The sequence below is a fragment of the Antechinus flavipes genome, chromosome 6 (genome assembly GCF_016432865.1).
Source record: "Antechinus flavipes isolate AdamAnt ecotype Samford, QLD, Australia chromosome 6, AdamAnt_v2, whole genome shotgun sequence".
In the NCBI taxonomy this organism is placed as follows: Eukaryota; Metazoa; Chordata; class Mammalia; order Dasyuromorphia; family Dasyuridae; genus Antechinus; species Antechinus flavipes.
Genome location: NC_067403.1, coordinates 185,202,553 through 185,220,236, shown reverse-complemented (window position 1 = coordinate 185,220,236; position 17,684 = coordinate 185,202,553). Strand labels below are relative to the sequence as shown.

Here is a 17,684-nt window from a genome sequence, read left to right as displayed (position 1 = left end):
AAGATCTGGATTCAAATCCCAGTTTAGACTCTGAGTGTCCCGGTCAGAGTGCTCTGCACACACCTTTGTTCTCAGCTTATTTTCTCAATGACAGTGGCCTCTGGATTTAATTGGGGAGTAACTGGAGGTTTGTCAATATAGCAAAGGTTTTTTAGGTAGAGTCCAATTATCTTGCATTTTGGGAAGGAAGGGAGAGCCTTGAGCTGCTCCTTGAAATTAGGCTGGGCTGGGAAGTTGGGAGGAGGGAAAGCTCTAGAACCTATGGAGAATCCCAAGAAGATTTTTGTTCTTCAGTGTCAGCGCGACTTTCAGCCAGACCTTCACTTGAAGGCTTTGCCGATGGTCATCTAAATATCTGCTGATATAGCTCATCTACATGGCCATCATTCTAATATGTGCTGGGTTTTTTCAGTGTCAGAGTGGCAGGGCAGCCTCAGTCTTGTTTTATTGCTCTGAAAAAAAGAAGGGAATATTATAGGATGGCACGGAAGCTAAATAAAGCCCCAGAGAAGTCAGGTGGGAGAGGGAGGGAGAGCAATACTGGCTCAAAGGCTCTCAAAAGTTCTGGTAACCTGAGGAAGGGGGAGGAACTTCAGGGAAGCCTTTCCCCACTTCCCTTCCTCTCCACCCACCATCCTGAGACCCTGAATCTGCCCTGTGGCAATGGAACCTTTATGGGCTTAATGTGTATCCCAGTCTTGAATATAGGTCATTGTTGCTTTGGGGAGCTCTTCTTGCTCTTTTTAAAATTTAGCCCAGTTTTCTTAAGGCCTGAAATTGAAGGAACCAATCTCCTCATAATCATTAAAAGTAAGATAAGAAATCACCTGCTAAGGCATTAAATTAAGTCTTTTTAACCTATTAAATTATATCTCTTTAAATCAGGAGGTTTTCCTTCTTTCCTTCCTTTCCTTTCCCTCTTCCTTTCCTTCTCTTCTTTCCCTTCCTTCCTTCCCTTCATTCCTTTCCTTCCTTCCTTCCTTTTTCCTTTTTCTTTCTTTCCTTCCTTCCTCCTTTCCTACCTTCTTCCCTCCTTCCCTTCTTTATCTTCTTTTTATTTCTCTTTCTTTCTGTCTTCCCTCCATTCCTCTATCTGTTTCTTCCTTCCTTCCTTAAAGTATTTTATCATTATTTCCATCTTATTGATTCTCTTGTAATCTGTAAAATATACCCTGGAAAGGGGACCCCGGTTAAAAACTCCTGCTTTAAATTGTGCTATCCCATCATGTTTGGGGAGATGGGAAAACTGATCACATGGATAAATGAAGGATTCAGATGATTGGAAAAGCTGATCTGAGCCAATATCTCTTTTCCATTTTCCCAACATCACCACTGACCTGAGCAGCCACCCACAGAGATATGCTTCTCATCTTCTGCTCACTATGGAAAACCTTATTCAAAGTCAATTGCAAATTATAAACCTAAAGCTGGAAGGCACCTCAGAAAGTATCTAGTCCTTCATTTTACAGAGGGGGAAACTGAGGCCTATGGGGTGCAGTGTTTGCCCAAGGTAACACAGAGTAGTAAATGACAGCCAGGATTTGCCACCAAGTCCTGTTGTACATATACTCGGCTTCCGCAAAGGAAGATGATTAAGAAGCAGCTACAATTTAGCTTATTAAGTCCACTGGAGATGTGGGTTTGAATCTGGTTTGTGCCATCCTTTCTTTGCTCTGAGTTGCCTCAGTTTCCTCCTGCTAAATGAGGAGAGAAGAATGGACTTAGGTCCTCAGAGGTCTCTTCCAGTTTATTCTGGGATCTTCTCAGACCAGGATTTAGGGAATTAAATTCCCCGGACCTCAGTTTCCTCATCTTTAAAATCTGGGAGTTGTACTGGATGTTCTTCGCTAGCTCCCTCTCAGTTCCAAATAATTGATCAGATGCATTTTTTTTTTTGTTTATAATAATAGCTTTTTATTTTTCAAAATACATGCAAAGGTAGTTTTCAATATTCACCCTTCTTGATGTAGTTTTTACGAGGATGGGGAGAACAGTAAGACTGCCAAGCAGCCTGATTTTTTTTTTGGAAAAACACAGTTGGTGGTGTGAGGGTTTCTTGAGCATGGGGGAGATATTGGCTCAACACACGTGATTTCCTAATGACAGAAGGTACAGCGGGGATAGCAAACTTGTGGGGAAAAAAGTTTTCTGGAGCTTCACGCTCTTGTTGGCAAGAAGCCCACCATTGGCAACCCACTTGGTCCTGAATGTGTCCTCACTGTGCCTTGCTGTAGGATTCTACTCTGAGGAGGGGGACAGCCAGGCTAGACTTGGACTCTGCCTCTGTGATATGATCTTGCTTGCTTTCCATGTATGTTTGCTTTCCATCCAGTCTCCTTGGATCCATATTCCCGTTGCCGCGGGTAATCTATGCTATGGCAGAAGACGGTTTGCTTTTCAAATTCTTAGCTAAAATCCATCCCAAAACGAAGAGCCCAGTCATTGCTACTTTGACATCGGGTTCCGTGGCAGGTGAGATCCAGTTGACTTTTGTATGGAAAGGGGAGCCTTTGACCAAGGACATGGGGGACAATTAAAAATGTAGATGTGGTCTCTTTGGCCAGCGTTGCTTCTGCTCTGAAAGGTGATGATAACGTGTGGTTGTACGTTTCTCTATAACCATGATATTTTGTCCAGGTTTTCCCATCCTCCTAAAACCCACCCGAGTGGGTCCTCTCCGTGTTTCCACCATGCAATGACATGTCCTTGAATTCTGCATTTTTCTATTTTAGTCTTCTCGGCTCTATGTTTCCTTTGCCCCGAATTCTCTTTGCCATGGCACGGGATGGCTTACTGTATAGATTTCTTGGCCGATTAAGTAACAGGCAGTCTCCAGTTGCCGCCACATTGACAGCAGGGGTCATCTCTGGTAAGCTTCACAAATCCAGGTTCCTCCAGCATTGACCAAAAGCACCGCGATGCATGGACCTTCCCAAGAGGGAGCAGGCTTGCTATGCATGCAGGGGAAGAGGATTTTTGACAAATGAATGAGATGAGCATGGACAGTTGCAATCCCCTGCAGAAGGAAATCTTGGTGGTGGTATACTTGGCATCCATAAATGACTTAACCCTTAGCGAGCATGGTTTGTAGCTTTTGAATTTTTTTCAGCTTTTCAATGTCTTTTTAAAAAGTGACTAAAATGGCAAGTCTTTCTGGATATCAAGTATTAGAAAAAAATAATAATCTGGAGAAATCGATCCCCTGGAATTACTCACCCGATTGATTCTCTGAAATGTAATTCAAAGCTAATTATTGAATTATCTAAAAAATAAGCAGGAAAATTGGTTCGTGGTTTTTCTATTGGTTTTGAAATAATGCTGTGAAATTAACCCAGCTTAGGCTCTAACACCCTCCCCTATTGATCCTTATTTATAAAAAACATGTCAGATTAGGGTTAGAGTAATTCTAAACCTTTAAGTTTTTCTGAGAAACCCCAAAGAACTTGACCCTTTGTTTGAGGAGCTCCCTGGGAATGGGTGCCAGACAAGCTACTATTTAAAAAGATGGAAGCTCCTACTAGGGGAAAAATCATCTATCCTATTATACCATCTATCTATAGGCCTTCCTACTCCCATGGAAGCTCATTGGAGCGGTCTGAGAAACATTCACTGTGCTGACTGGACTCTCCAGCCAGGGTGGTCCCAAGGCCACCAGGGAGTCCAGGCTCAGGGAGGGGCTAATAAAGAGTGTGTGCCCCATAGAGTGCCAAGGTGGGAAGGAGAATTTCATGGCAAGAGTGAGTCACCTTCTGGGCTTCCTGCCATGTCGGTGTATTAGCAAGGTGTCAGACGGCCAGAGACAACGTCTGCAAAAATGTCCCTCCCACGACTTAGGCTCCACGTAGTCAGCATTTGCACACTTCCAGCAGACACATCCCACACCAACATAAGGAGGACCACTGCAGGATTGTGGGTCTTGGAGCTGGAAGGGAAGGTATCATCTGGTCTAATCCCATCTGTTGAGATCTGGGCATCTCCAGGAGCATGCTCTTCCTATTATTTCTTGGTCAATAGCAGATAGATCTGCTATAAAACTTTCATTTTTCCCATGGTAAGTTTGGGAGCACCTAAAGCTGAGAGGGACCTTTGAGGCCATTTAATCATAGCCTGCAGAGAAAGAAACTGAGAGCCAGGCAAGTTAAGTGAACCCAGAATTCTTGCTCCAGAGCTAGAAGGGAGATAGCTCAACTGCCTCATTTTACAGGAGAAAGAGATCATGTGGAGATTATTGTCTCCATACATTGGTGAATAGATACAGTGGTTTATGAACACAACAGGATCAAAGGAGCTCTTGGTGCCAGCTGGGCACCCTTAGTGATGGTCCATCAGCATCAGTGGGGCCATTTAAAACTTTCAGACAGGTTTGCTCTTTGGAGCCTCAAGGGTGCCCGGGGTCACACGGCTAATAATTAATTCAAGCCTATCCTGACCCCAAGTTGCACACATTTTAGCACTACACTGCCTTTCCAAGTTAAATTAAATGCAACCTTGCTAAAAAGACCTTTTGTTTGAAACCACCCATTGTTAGATAACCTTTTTTTAACAAAATAACACAGAACTAAGCAATTTGCTGGACTGGTTAACAATTTTAAAAGGCAATTGTGATTTCCTAAAAACAACATTCAACATATGTTACTGCCTCAATGGTTCCAATGACTTCATTGTTCTTATAAAAGTGATGTTATACTTTTTCAACAATAGGCAAATTCATACCTCACTCAGGAGGAACTTTGACCTCTAATGAAATTGAGACCTCATTTTGCAAGTTAATGTCACAGAATTTTCCATGTATATGTCTTGAAAAATAAAAAATTTTAATTAAAAAAATAAATTGCAACCTTGGAGCCTTAGCATAAATAAAGAGAGGAGTGGGGTTTGCCACACCTGGAGGCAGAAGGAGAAAATGGATTGTTTCCTAGAAGTTTATTTGCCTGGTGAAGATTTTCCCAGGGAGTTAATGGATTTTCCCAGGGAGTTATGGACTAGCTTCAGTATCCCAATAGCATTTTGTTTTTAGGTATATAATAGGGCTAGTGCAAGAAACTAAGATTGGCTCCGGTATCTCAGAGCTTAATACAGAAATCATGTACATTCTGAGCCACCCAGGGCAGAGCTAGAACTAGCACTTTGTAAGAAAGTGTGTGTGTGTGTGTGCGTGTGTGCATGCACCTGCTGGTTTTAAAAAGGCACATTAATTTAAGATACCATTTCCTCAGGCCAGAACAGATACCCAACCCCTCTTTTTCTGTGCTCACTAAAAAGATTTTTTTAAAAACTAAAGAGAGACTATTCTCATCCAACCATCCAATTTGCAGGAGCATGTTTTGGTACCAAATTATTTGCCAATCAGGTAAAAAGTAAAATTTGGAGCCTCAAGGAACCAAACCTATATTTCCAAATCTCTCCAAGATCTGTATCAAATCCTTCCCATCTTTGTGGCCTTTCCATGGTAGACCAAGGAAGAAGACATGTACTCTTTTGCAAGGGCCAGTGGTTGTGGAGATTTGCCTGGGAATGTTTTTGGGCAAAGAGTTGGGTGCTAAGTTGTTCACTAACTGTGAGTAGAGGGTTTAAGCCTTCTTTTCAAAGAGCCATTTCTCAGGATGGTCCTTGGAGAGTTTGAGGAAACAGTATGTTGGTTTACCAAAGGACCAAACTCTGTGCCCTAAGACGAGTAGGGAAAAACCTGCAAAAGGAGCTTTATCTACCTCTGACTGCAGAGATTGTCTTCAATAGGAAGTATAGTTGAAGCTGCCATCTCCCGCCACTCAAAACATCCCAAGGAAAGATGAAAGACCCCAATCTGGCAATCTTGTGATATTCATAAAGTCCCCACCTGCATAGATTTATTAATTGGCCTTAGAATATAATTCTAAAAGGAAAGTCCTGTTAAATTTTGAATTTGTTTCTGGATTTGTAAACATCTACTTTTGACCAATAAAAATCTGCCAAGTTCTCATTCTCTCCACATCAGGATTTGTTTTGATTGGAGAAAAATAGGAATTTGATCAAATGCAATGGAAGAACTGTGCCCTTTGTTGAGTGGCTTCTTTGCTCTGGGAGCTAGTGCTAAGGGAATGGTTACTCTACTCTTAACCAGTTGGGTCACTTTGGGCAAGCTAATGAAAGGCGTGGTGCCTCAATGTTCCTCCTTCATAAAATAAGGATAAACTCCCTGACCAGTCTATCTAATCTATAGGAGATCATAGTCATATGGTCATAGAGTTAGATGTGGAATATTCTGTCTCAACTTCTCAAGCCAAAACAAAGAAATTCTTCATTTTTAAAATAACAAGGTTGGAATATATGGTCTCCAAAGACTTTTCCAGCTGTAATCTGAATCCTGTGTATGGCCCTGAACAAGTCAGTTTCTCTCCATAGGTCTCAGTTTCCCCCTCTGTATAATGAAGGAGTTGAAATGGAAAATCTCCCAGGTCCCTTTCAGCTCTGAGTCTTAGATGCCTATTCCATCACAAAGAGTCAAAATTTAGGCTGGAGATGGACAGTTAGCCCTTCTAGAACATGATTGGTGACTGGTGAGAAACTAGAAATGGAACCCTAAATTTTCTCGGCCAGTTCTAGATGAAAAGTCCAAGACAATGAGTGTTTCCCAGCATCGCTCGGCAAGGTTTTTCTTAGGTTTTTTTTTTTAACCTCTTAAGCTTTTTATCTTTTTACCTTCTTTTTACTACATTTCTTGTGTGATCCTGGACAAGTCATCTCATCTCCACAAGCCATAGTATCTGTATAGTGAAAGAGGATTGGATTTCATGATCTCTGAGGAGACTTTTCAGCTCTAGCATTAGAGTCCTTTATATGGGCCTCCTATTTTCTTCTCTGTAGTTAGATGAGGGATTGGACCATCTGAGGGGTGCTTGGTCAAAAGTATTCATCTTCCCTCAGTTTCCTCTTCTGTAAAATAATTAAGTTAGTCTAGGTGATTTCTGTGATCCTTTCCAGCTCCAGCATCCTACATTACTTTGGTTTGTAGTTATACACTATGCACACACATACACAGACACACATGTAAACATATATACCCCTTAAAATCTGCTGTTCCTAAACTAATAACCTTTAGTGGCAATCTTGGGGCTTTGATTTGTTATATTGATTTATCTCGGTTTCTCTCTGGACAGCGGTCATGGCATTCCTCTTTGACTTGAAGGCTCTAGTGGACATGATGTCTATTGGTACCCTGCTAGCCTATTCACTTGTCGCTGCTTGTGTCCTCATCCTCAGGTGGGTTCCAATTTCAAAGTTTCACCTTATTTCTTCTTCCTCCTCCCCTTCTTCTCCCTCATTGTCCTATTAGGAGGTTTGGTTCCACACAGAGATCTCTTGCTAAGAATCACTAGACTGGATTAGCTTGAGTATGTAGAAATAACAGGGCATGTCTTTCTGGGTTGTGCGTTCAGGTGGTCTTGTGATTTAAGTGGGGAAGAGGTTGGGTTTGGAGGTGGGTTTAACTTTGTCCTAACACATAACAGTGTGTGACCTGAAGCATATTGCTAGAACTCAATATTGAGTTATTGAGATCCAGAAAGCCATTGTCACAAATCTCAGAGCATAGGATCATATCCCATCATCCCAGAAGGGATCAGGCTGTAGTCACTTGTTTGAGATAACATGTGATGGAGGGAGAATTGATGGCAGGTAATGATACGGTCTGTCTTTGGGAACAGGTACCAGCCCAGCTTGATTCACCAGAAGACAAAAAGTTACCCAGAGAAGGAAGCCTTGGCTTCTGGTGCAGCTGCAGACCTGCTGTCAACATCTGGGAACAGCAAGCAGACTCTCCTCAAGCCCTCTCAGTTGCCCACCCAGCAATCGGCATCTCTTGTTAGCTATTTGGTGGGACTGCTAGGTGAGTCTTTCCCAGAATTAGAAAGAGCCACATTCCACCTTAACTAGCCATCTTGACTAAGTAACTAGCGTAGAGTTGGCAGGAAATATCTTTGAGGAGAGTGGGGCTAGTCACTGCCACTATACAATGGAGCCAAGTGGTGGAAGAAAAAGCACCCTTGGATGGTGCTGGAAGTGATCTCATCCTAGTTATGGTACTGCCCGTGTAGAAAGAAACATGAGCTGAGGGTACAGAAAAGCACTCCCACCCCAGAATCTCCCTCACAAGCCCTCATTTCATCTCTCTGGCATTTTCCCTCCCTGTAGTGTTATTGATGGTTAGGAAATGTCCTTCCCAATCCAATGTAGCCCCCATTGCAACAATACAAGGATGCTGAGTAGTTAAAGCACAGGACAGGTTATCATGACACCCTTGAATATAGAGGTGTGTGTAGTCTAAGGTATCAAGAAGAGCAGATCTGGGGCAAGATAAATCCTTGGGGAGTAGAACAATAGTCACAGGGCAGAGCAGCCCTCCTATCATCCTCGTGTTTTTTGCCAGCATTACTGAAAGAGGATTGGATTTATTTAGAATCAGAGGACCTGGATCTGAATTGATCATAACCAGGGTAATGTTAAGCAAGTGACTTCCATTTTTTGGCCCCTTATTTCTTCAGCTATAAAATGAGAGGCTCTCAACTTCTCAGGCCTCAAGGATGATCCTTAAGATTCCTTAAAATGTCTAAATCTGGACTCCCCAAACCTCATGTTCTGTATCCCATGGTTATTGTGTGATTCTCTAAATGCTCTTTTTCTCAGAGGACAAATATACAACTCATTCCTTGGGCTTCACAGTACAAATCCTCCTCACAAAAGTTATAGTATGAGGAAGAGACCAGTCTGGCCAACTGTGGAGGAAAACCAAGCTTGGAAAGCAATTCTTGGAAAGCCCCCTCTTTTACTCAAATATATCCCAAAACATGACAGGCCATGTATGGCCAATGAGGGAGTTAAACCCAGAATTGAATAGAGAGAAGATAGAAGAGCAGAAATTAAAAATCAGCTAAAGGGATAATAGAAATCTTCAGCTTCTATTAGTGAAATTTGCCTTCTTTTCCCTTTTTTTAAAATGAAAAAAAAATCTAGCAATTTTATCTATATATTTAACTTCTTTTGCAGGAGCTCCTTCTACCAATACAGATTTGGACTCTGCCACTTAAAGAGTCTTAAATCTTACCTGGGGTATTACTACAATGGACTTGTAGCCAGAAGTTCTAGATGGAAATTCTGTCCCAAATTCTTGATATCTGATGATCTTGAGGCAAGCCATTTCACCTTTGGGCTTCTCTCTAAAATGGACATAACAAACTCCAATGTTCCTTTCCCCTGTAAATCTAGGACCCTATGGGTCAGAGGCAGATCACAAATCTTCCTAACTCTTGCCACTGGCTCTCTGTCCCGCATAAGTTCTTTGCTGCCTCTCTAGACTATGATCAGGGGGTTATATTGGAAAACTGACCCTTTACATGAAAGGGGATCCATCTTCCTTGGTCTGAACCATAATCTCTTCTTTCTCCCTGGGCAAAGCATTCCTGGTTTTTGGGCTCAGCATCCTGATGACCCATGGGATTAATGCCATTACCAAGATGGAGTCGTGGAGCATTGGTCTTTTCTCTGTCCTTGTCTTCCTTATCATCAGCATCATCCTTGTCATCTGGAGGCAGCCTCAGAATAAGCAGAAAGTGGCTTTTATGGTAAGTGCTCAGAACCTCAACTCTAATGGAGCATCATTGAATAGTTGGAAAAATGGTAACCTGTGAAAGGAAGGAAACTTAAATGACCCACAGCTTATGAACAGTTTAGAAGCCAAGGATGGACAAGCATTAAGGAGGTCTGGAGGTGGACTTGGTGGGCTTCTTCCTATTTTTGCTCCCCTCCCTAATTTCGGATGGACTAATCTTCACTCCAAATAATCTGGTATTAATTTTTCTGACTCCTTGTTTGTACTTTCAAGATTCCTTGAGGGTAGAAACTGTTTTTTCATTTCTATTATTCGTTTCCCTAGTATGGAGCACAGTGCCTCACAGAAGCATACTCTTTAATAAACGCTTGCTGAGTATTGAATTGAACTGAATTAAGACAATGTCTTGGAGCCCTCTGATAGACAAAGTAGTATGCCATTCAGTAAGCATCTATTAAAGCACCTACTATGTGTCAGGCATTAAGTGCTAGAGATACAAAGAAAGACAAAAACCAGTCCTGCCTTCTAGGAGCCCACAATCTAATGGAGCAGAAAACATGTAAACAAATTTGTGCAAACAAACGATATACAAGATAAATAGGAAATGATCAAGACAAAAAAGATTCTAGAACTAAGAAAGGTATGATTTGTGCTCTCAAAAAGAATTTATCTAATAGTGACTTTTTTTATTCCTTTCTTTTTAACGAATGGTCAATTTTGTTTCAATCTCATTTTTATTCTGTCTTTGCTTTTTAGATGTAACTTTATTGCTGTCTCAGAAACTGGGGCCCAAGTATAAACCAAATGTCATAATTTGCTATTAAGTAACTTCTTTGTGAAATAGTCTTTGAGATATGGAAAGTATCCCTAAGAAAATACTCCTAGAGGGTTAAGACTCATCTTAGGAGCAAGGTTCTTTCTTTTTTAAAATTTGATATTGTATTTTTCCCAATTACATGTAAAAACAATTTTAGCATTCTTTTTTCAAATGTGAAGTCCAAAATTCCCTTCCTTTCTCTCTCCTCCCATTTCATTGACAAGGCAAACAATTTGATATAGGTTATACATGTGTAGTCATGCAAGACACATTTCCATGTAAGTGAAAGAAAACACAGGCATAAAAACAAGAAAAATAAAGGCTCTTTCTTTCTTTGGATCTGGGCAGCAGCACATTTCATCATAAATCTTTCAGAATTATCTTGGATCATTGTGTTGCTGAGAATAGTTAAGTTATTCACAGTAGATCAGCATGCGATATTGCTATTACTGTGTACAATGTTCTCCTAGGAGGTTTTGGTCATTTCACTTTGCATCAGTTCGTGTAAATCCTTCCAGTAATTTATAAGACTATCCCTACAGGGTCATTTCTAAACAATTTGATACAGTAGAAAAGACTCGATTTGGAAAGGGGACTTGAATTCCAGTCCTGAATGCCTCCTTTATGACATTGAGCAGATCCTTATACCCCTCCAGATCTCACTCTTCTTATCTAGAAAATGAAAGGATGAAATCTTTAAGTTTTTGCTAGCTCTAAATCTATGAACACCAGTTGGTAGAGAGGATCCCTGCCCCAGACAGGTCAATAGAAGGATCCATCCACATACTTACTAGCTTACCTACAGCTAGCTTTTTTAGACTAAGCCTTTATATTTTGAATATAATGATTTCTTGTTACTTCAGTGGCCCTGGGTGCCCTTCTTCTCTCCAGAAGGAGATTGTTTTTGGCTAGACCCTTCTCTGGCTCCTCCTTCAAGGATCTGGCCACTGTGCCGTGGCTGTAGGTAGATGCACGGCCAGTACTTTATCAACCAGCTGTCTTATTGGGTGCCCAACTTATTCCTTTCTCCAGTCACACACTACTTATGTCCAGGACACTGCTGCTCCGCACTGTACTCTTCCTGTCATGACCTATAGTCCCATGGCCAGAACAAATCAAATCAATCGCATTTATATGCCCACCATTGCCAAGCACTGAACCAACATCTAGGGAGCAAATCTCTAAATCAAACATTACTGTGAACTATTTTTTACTCTCATCTCCATTCTCATTTAAAATCTGTTCTTGTGACCTCATTGATAGAGAGACCTCTCAGAGCAGGAAACAGTCTCTACCAATGCAGGTCAGCACCTTTTCTGCCACACATTTGCTTAGAGCAATGAGAATTTAAGGATCTCATATCCAAAAGGTGTCCATTTAAAAAAAAATAAATTTCACTGATGTTTTTTTTTTAAATCACCTCCCAGAGTCATTCCATGTAACAAATATTTTTTACAGAAAAAAAAGAAGGTAAAAAATCAGTGCAATTAATCAATATGTCAAAAAAAAAAAAAGACTGAAGATCTGTACCATGTGTAACAGTTTTGAATCTTCCATCTCTATGAAGGGGTATACTGGGTCTCTCTTCTTATATCTCTTTATTCATGTCACTTTGGTTTTTACAATTATGTTCATTCATTTTTGGCTCTTTGGTCTATTCTTGCATTTATATTGTTGTAATTACACATTTTCTTGGCTTTATTGACTTCACTCTGAATCAACTTATATAGATCAATTTATATAGATCTACTCACCAAACATCATTTCTTATAGCACCATCAATATTGCACTATGTTCATATAATTTGTTTAAGCCATTCCCAGTTGATGAGCATCTACTTTATTTCTCATTTTTAGCTATCACATAAGTGATATATTTTGATATATTTGGGAACTTATTTCTTAATTAATAGTTTTCTTAGAGCATAAGCCCAATAATAGAGTCTTTGATTCAAAGGGTATGGATATTATTCACTTTATTTGCATAATTCCATATTGCTTTCCATTTAGTTGTACCATTTCAGAATTCCATCAGCAATATATTAATGTACCTATCTTTTCACAGCCCTTCCAACAACATTGACTTATCATTTTTGGTCATTTTTGCCAATTTGTAGAATGTGAGCTGAAGCCTCAGTATTGTTTTGATTTGCATTTCTTTTGTTATTACTGATTTGGAGCATTTTTCCAGAGAATGTCAATTTTAACAGATGATGAAAGTGACGATGTATTTGTTCTGTGTGACCTCTGAATATTAGAGTGCTTGTGAAGTTTTGTTGCCTTGACTATCCTTTTAATGGAGCCATAACTTCTCTCTATGTCTTTGCTTATACTCTGGTGGTCTTTCCCTGTATTAGCTTCATGTGTCTCCATATCTCCTTGGACTTTTCATATATATATATATATAGTAGCATGAAAAATATAGCAAGAGAGCATAACGAAGGCAGCTCTTGATATATGGGCACATTTAGGTTCCTGGAAAAGGTTATTTTAATTATGATAGATTTTTTCTAGGAGGCTCTGGATGCTCATGGTTGGCTTCTGGGACCCAAATTCTGGATCTGTTAGATTGAGGAGTAAGAATAGTAGCTATAGGAAACAAGAAATGTGACTAGCGTCTGGGGACCCTGGGAATTGTGTGTAAGGGCAGCGGGTACAACTCTAGGGCAAGAAATCTCCTTTCCAAATGAGATTGGCTTAAACAATGGGAAGAGGTGACCTAGATAAAAAAGCAGAGCCTTCCTGAGTATGGGACCTGCATCTTCCTATCTGTCCCTAGGTTCCCCTGCTGCCATTTTTACCAGCATTTAGCATCCTGGTGAACGTTTATCTCATGGTCCAGTTGAATGCACAAACGTGGATCCGATTCAGCGTCTGGATGGCTATAGGTAAGTACCTCGCAGCCAGCAACAAAACAAAAAACAAAACCATTCCTACCCCCACCCCCCAGTGCTGCTTCAGAATGTGCAGAAGGAGCTCTGATTATCTTGTGGCTAGTTCAGAGAGGCTCTAAGGGCTAATGGAACATCTCCTTCCATCCTACTTTCCACACATCTTCATTTACACTCATGAGGAAAGTATTTGCAAATCTTTAACCAGTGCAGAAATGAGATTGGGGAAGGGAGGGATACAGGAGGCACAAGGTAGAATTGCAATGAATGGGTGAGTTCAGCCAGTTAGCTTAGCAATTAAATTAAGAGGGAAACAAAAGAACTGAGGGTAAGATTGGGATGTACGAGGATGAGATTGGGGGAGACAATGGAGAGAGCACTGGCTATGGAGTCAGAGGACCTGGATTCAAGTCTCACAGCTAACGTTTACTCCCTCTGTAATCTTGGACAGTCATATTCTCTCCTTGGGCTTTAGTTTCCTCTATAAAATGAGGCTGATGGACCAGATGGTCTCTGAGGTCCTTCAAGCTCTAGAGCTATGAGCATATGGAGGCTGGGGCAAGAAGTTTCATTTCACACTGGATGACCTGCCCTAAAGAAGAATGGACATATGTGATTTGGGGACTCCTCCAGCAAAGGCAAGCAATGCCAACTTTTGTCTTTTGTCTTTCTCGAAGGTTTCCTGATTTACTTTTCTTATGGCATCAGACACAGCTTAGAAGGGAGGCGGAAGCATGAAGATGAAGGCGTATGTTCAGAGAACATGATGGGGCAAGCAGAAGAAAAACGCCCTATTGAGGCCAGCAGCCTTACATAGGGCAAACTCAGTGTCCATTTCTTTCTTCTGGACTGGACAAGTCAATGTTGATGCCTGTGCACTCTCCGCTGGGCAACATGGCCCCAGTGCTCCATATGTCTTTTGTTGGAAACCAGGACAGGATGTTTATGCCAGGTTCCATTGTCCTCAGTCTGCTGCTCTTCCCAGATATCCCCTCTCTGATGTTTGTGCCTATGGGCTGTGTGAGCCTAGACAAGAGCAATGTGTCTGGGGACCAGCCACTTCCTTGAGGATCCTGTCCTCGGGGGACAAACCCAAAAATAAATGGGAGAGGGGAGATCACAGTTGCACCTCGCACCTTTTGGCACATGGAAATTCTTGCTGTTTGTTTTATTTTGTTTTGTCTTGTCTTGTACGATCCTACTAAGGTAATACCAGTGTTAGCCTTTGCTGGGCAGCCCTCATGGAAATCAGAGGGTGTTGAGTAGCAGGATGCTATATGTGTACCTGTCCAGTTTTGTGCCTCACATATGTTGGGGAGGGGTTTTACCATTGTGCCTCTGCCTCTTGGGTCTTGTTCCTTTAAATTGACAGATTGACTGTCAGTGTTCCCATCTGCCCCTCTTTGCTCACGTAAAAAGACAGCTTTGGAGGAGCAGCAGAGCCGGAGCAAGGACAAGTATCCTCTGCAATTGTTTTCTAAATGCCAGCAGTAGATCCCTTAAGATGAGCCCCCTACCCCCCAGTAAAGAAATGTTTCTAATAAATTAGTAAATATGAACATTTGCTTCAGACTTATAATACACTGTAGACATAACATTCCATAGCATTTGATAATTAATTCAACAACCATTTCTTAAACGCCTACTACTGTTATGGTGGGAAGAACACTGGATTTGGTATCAAAGGATCTGGCTTCCAATCCCAGTTCTATTGCTTCTTAACTGTATGATCTTGGATAAGGACTTTGCTATCAATGGGACCCTTCCATAGTGGAGGGAGGTAAACTCAATCACTGAGAAATCTTCTAGTTCTAACTTAGCTGTAGTCCTATCACCACTGGGTGCTATCCCTATCAAAATGGAGACAGGAGGAAAAGCGGTAGAGAGGATTTGAGCAAACAAACTATGGGCTCCTCCTCCTAGAAAGTTCAGGCATCCATCAGCCTACCTTGGGGTGGGAGGCATAGGATACCTGGTATTTGTCAGAGTTTAACTCGCTGCCCCTCTTCTGGCCAAACCCACTGCTTTGCTTTGATTAGGATTTTCTCTTGTTATAGCTCTCCTGTTGCCCAAAGCCTTCATTTCTACTTTCTTTGAATGATGAGGGAGGGGAAGGTAGCAAATAATAAGAAAAGGCAAAACTGCTCCTGAGTTATTCTGCTCTTCTTGGTTAGTCAAAAGCAGCTAAGCCCAGTTGGAAGGTGCACCTCTCACCCTTTTTCTTTTGGAAACATTTTGAGGTATATTCTTTCCTTCTTTTTTTTATTAAGTATTTCCATCTGTTCCATCTGTAAATCAGGAGATTGTTTTAACTAGCTACATGTCAATACTGGTAATAGCTACCACCTTCCTGTCTCCTACCAGGGTAAGGGTACACACAGATGCTGGGGTCATGCTTGGTTAGGGTCAAGGAATGAAATAAAATGAGTCCCTGAAGATAGCTGGGTCTAATGTCCAGACCCATTTTAAGAAGGGCTTTGGGAGCAGAAATGGGGGCTTAATCTCTATAATATGGGTGGGTTGTTACTTACTAAGTCAATGCTTTTTTAGTAGAAGAAGAGATGTACTTCTAGAATCTTCAACATTGGTGATGGCAGTGGAGAAGAATGGTTAGCATGTCCCAGAGAACGTTCAGGACTCATGACCCAGTGGAAATGGCTCAGAAAAGAACAACTTTGGCTTGCCATTCCTACTCTGGGAGCCCCACATTTCTTGATCTCTTAATTGATGGGTAGAGAAAGAGAGGAGTGTTTCTGTCCTCTTAAATCACAGACTATGGTTCTATTTTGAAAAGACAAGAACTCTGAGTCTCATTTTAAAACCTAACTTGGAATCATAACACCCTGGAAATCTGGTGGATGGGACTTCAGAAGCCATTTAGTCCAACCTTATTTTACAAAGGAGGTTGGGAAAAGCAAAATGACTTATGACAGTTGAAAGTTATCTCTTTCTCTGAAGGTCCTTCTCCACAGAAAAAAAAGGAATTGAGAGACTTAAAGCTTCTCTTGATAATTAGATGTAGAAATATATTTGGCAAGCAGTAGACACCTCAGCTAAACCAATAAGACCTTTTAAAAATGCACTTTTCTATTGAGAAATTTGATAATTATCAACATGAACATTTTCAATACACAAAGGACAGAAAATGGGGATTGCATAGGAAGCTAAAAATCTCCTATGTATAGTTTTGTGGGGGTTTTGGTCTGCATCATTTGTAACAAGACAGAATCAATACCCCTCATCTATGTCTTTTTCCACTGGAGTCCTTTTAAAATAAATGGAGGTTTCTTTTCCCATGTCATAAGATAGTTAATTTAGAGCTGGATGATCCTGCCTAGTCAGTCAGACCTTCCTCCAGAAAAGGACAGTGGGGAGGTATGTATACATATACATACACACATGTGCCTATATATATACATGCAAACATTTACATATATACTTAGAAATCATAGAGTTAGTTAAGTTTATGACAGTTTCAGGGAATGAGATCTTAAGGTAGGTCAAAAATTCAATGTGATGTTCTTTATTCAGTGTTTCCACAGAATGCTTTTAGATATTAAACTATTTTGAGATCCAATTTGATAGTGTATATAAGATTTTTAATGGTATTTTCCAAGAACAAGGTATTTATATGTTTATAGTATGAAATCGATTTCAGACTCAGAATTTGGAAACCCTTCTCATTGCCATTTGCCTTATTTGTCATCTCTAACAGGGCTGCCCTGCGCCATGTTCTCAGGGGGTCATGTTCACAAATGTCTGCCATCTCTTCTGTCCTCATGATACACAGTGAGCAGTCACTGGACCCAAGGGTTTCATCTAAAATCAAATCAGCTGGTTTCATCTAACTGCACCTGGTTTTCTAAGCTATTGATCCCAGAAAAGAAAATGTATTCTATTAGTCCTCATGCTAGATCATCCCCTCAAGGACCCTCCTTTTCTTTGCAATGCAAAGAACATTCCAGGCAGGCATTCAGGAGAACTTGGGAGTAGAATGAAGGGTGGTTTTTATTATTATTATTATTATTTTATTCTTTCTATCCTGTTTTGTGAAAGAAAAATAAACATGTGGTTATAATTCATTTGAGTTTTCCTTGTCTTTTTCTTCCAACCAGAGATTCTCTCTAAAGAATTGAAACTTTGGTCAAGATCATACAGACAGATTGGGGTAGTTCTTGGACCAAGAATTCAGTTGTCCTGATCCTAGTTTAAAAGAAACTTTTTCTATAGTGGAAGGAGCTCCAGTCGAGCAGATTACAACTAGGCTCAAACCCCACCCCTTCCACCTTCCTTGTGAGTCTTGGAGTACATCACTTCTCTAATTTAGGTCTCAGTTTCCACCTCTGCAGGGCAGCTGGGTGGCTCAGTGGATAAAGTGCCTCTCCTGGACTCAG

At 40.9% G+C, this 17,684-nt stretch overlaps 1 protein-coding gene across 2 annotated transcripts in view; it reads left to right on the top strand.

The window, feature by feature from the left end:
- The window catches only part of SLC7A2 (solute carrier family 7 member 2), a 63,323-nt gene extending 45,951 nt beyond the window's left edge, over positions 1–17,372 (top strand). The window contains exons 7-12 of one of the 2 annotated variants that reach the window (XM_051967257.1): positions 2,333–2,472; positions 7,137–7,239; positions 7,683–7,864; positions 9,430–9,596; positions 13,179–13,287; positions 13,968–17,372. In XM_051967257.1, the coding sequence (XP_051823217.1) occupies positions 2,333–2,472; positions 7,137–7,239; positions 7,683–7,864; positions 9,430–9,596; positions 13,179–13,287; positions 13,968–14,107 (841 nt within the window). In that variant the 3' untranslated portion in view covers positions 14,108–17,372. Of the gene's footprint in view, positions 1–2,332; positions 2,473–2,732; positions 2,870–7,136; positions 7,240–7,682; positions 7,865–9,429; positions 9,597–13,178; positions 13,288–13,967 lie in introns of both variants that reach the window. The other variant, XM_051967258.1, reaches the window with a different exon arrangement.
- Positions 17,373–17,684: the final 312 nt, after the last annotated feature.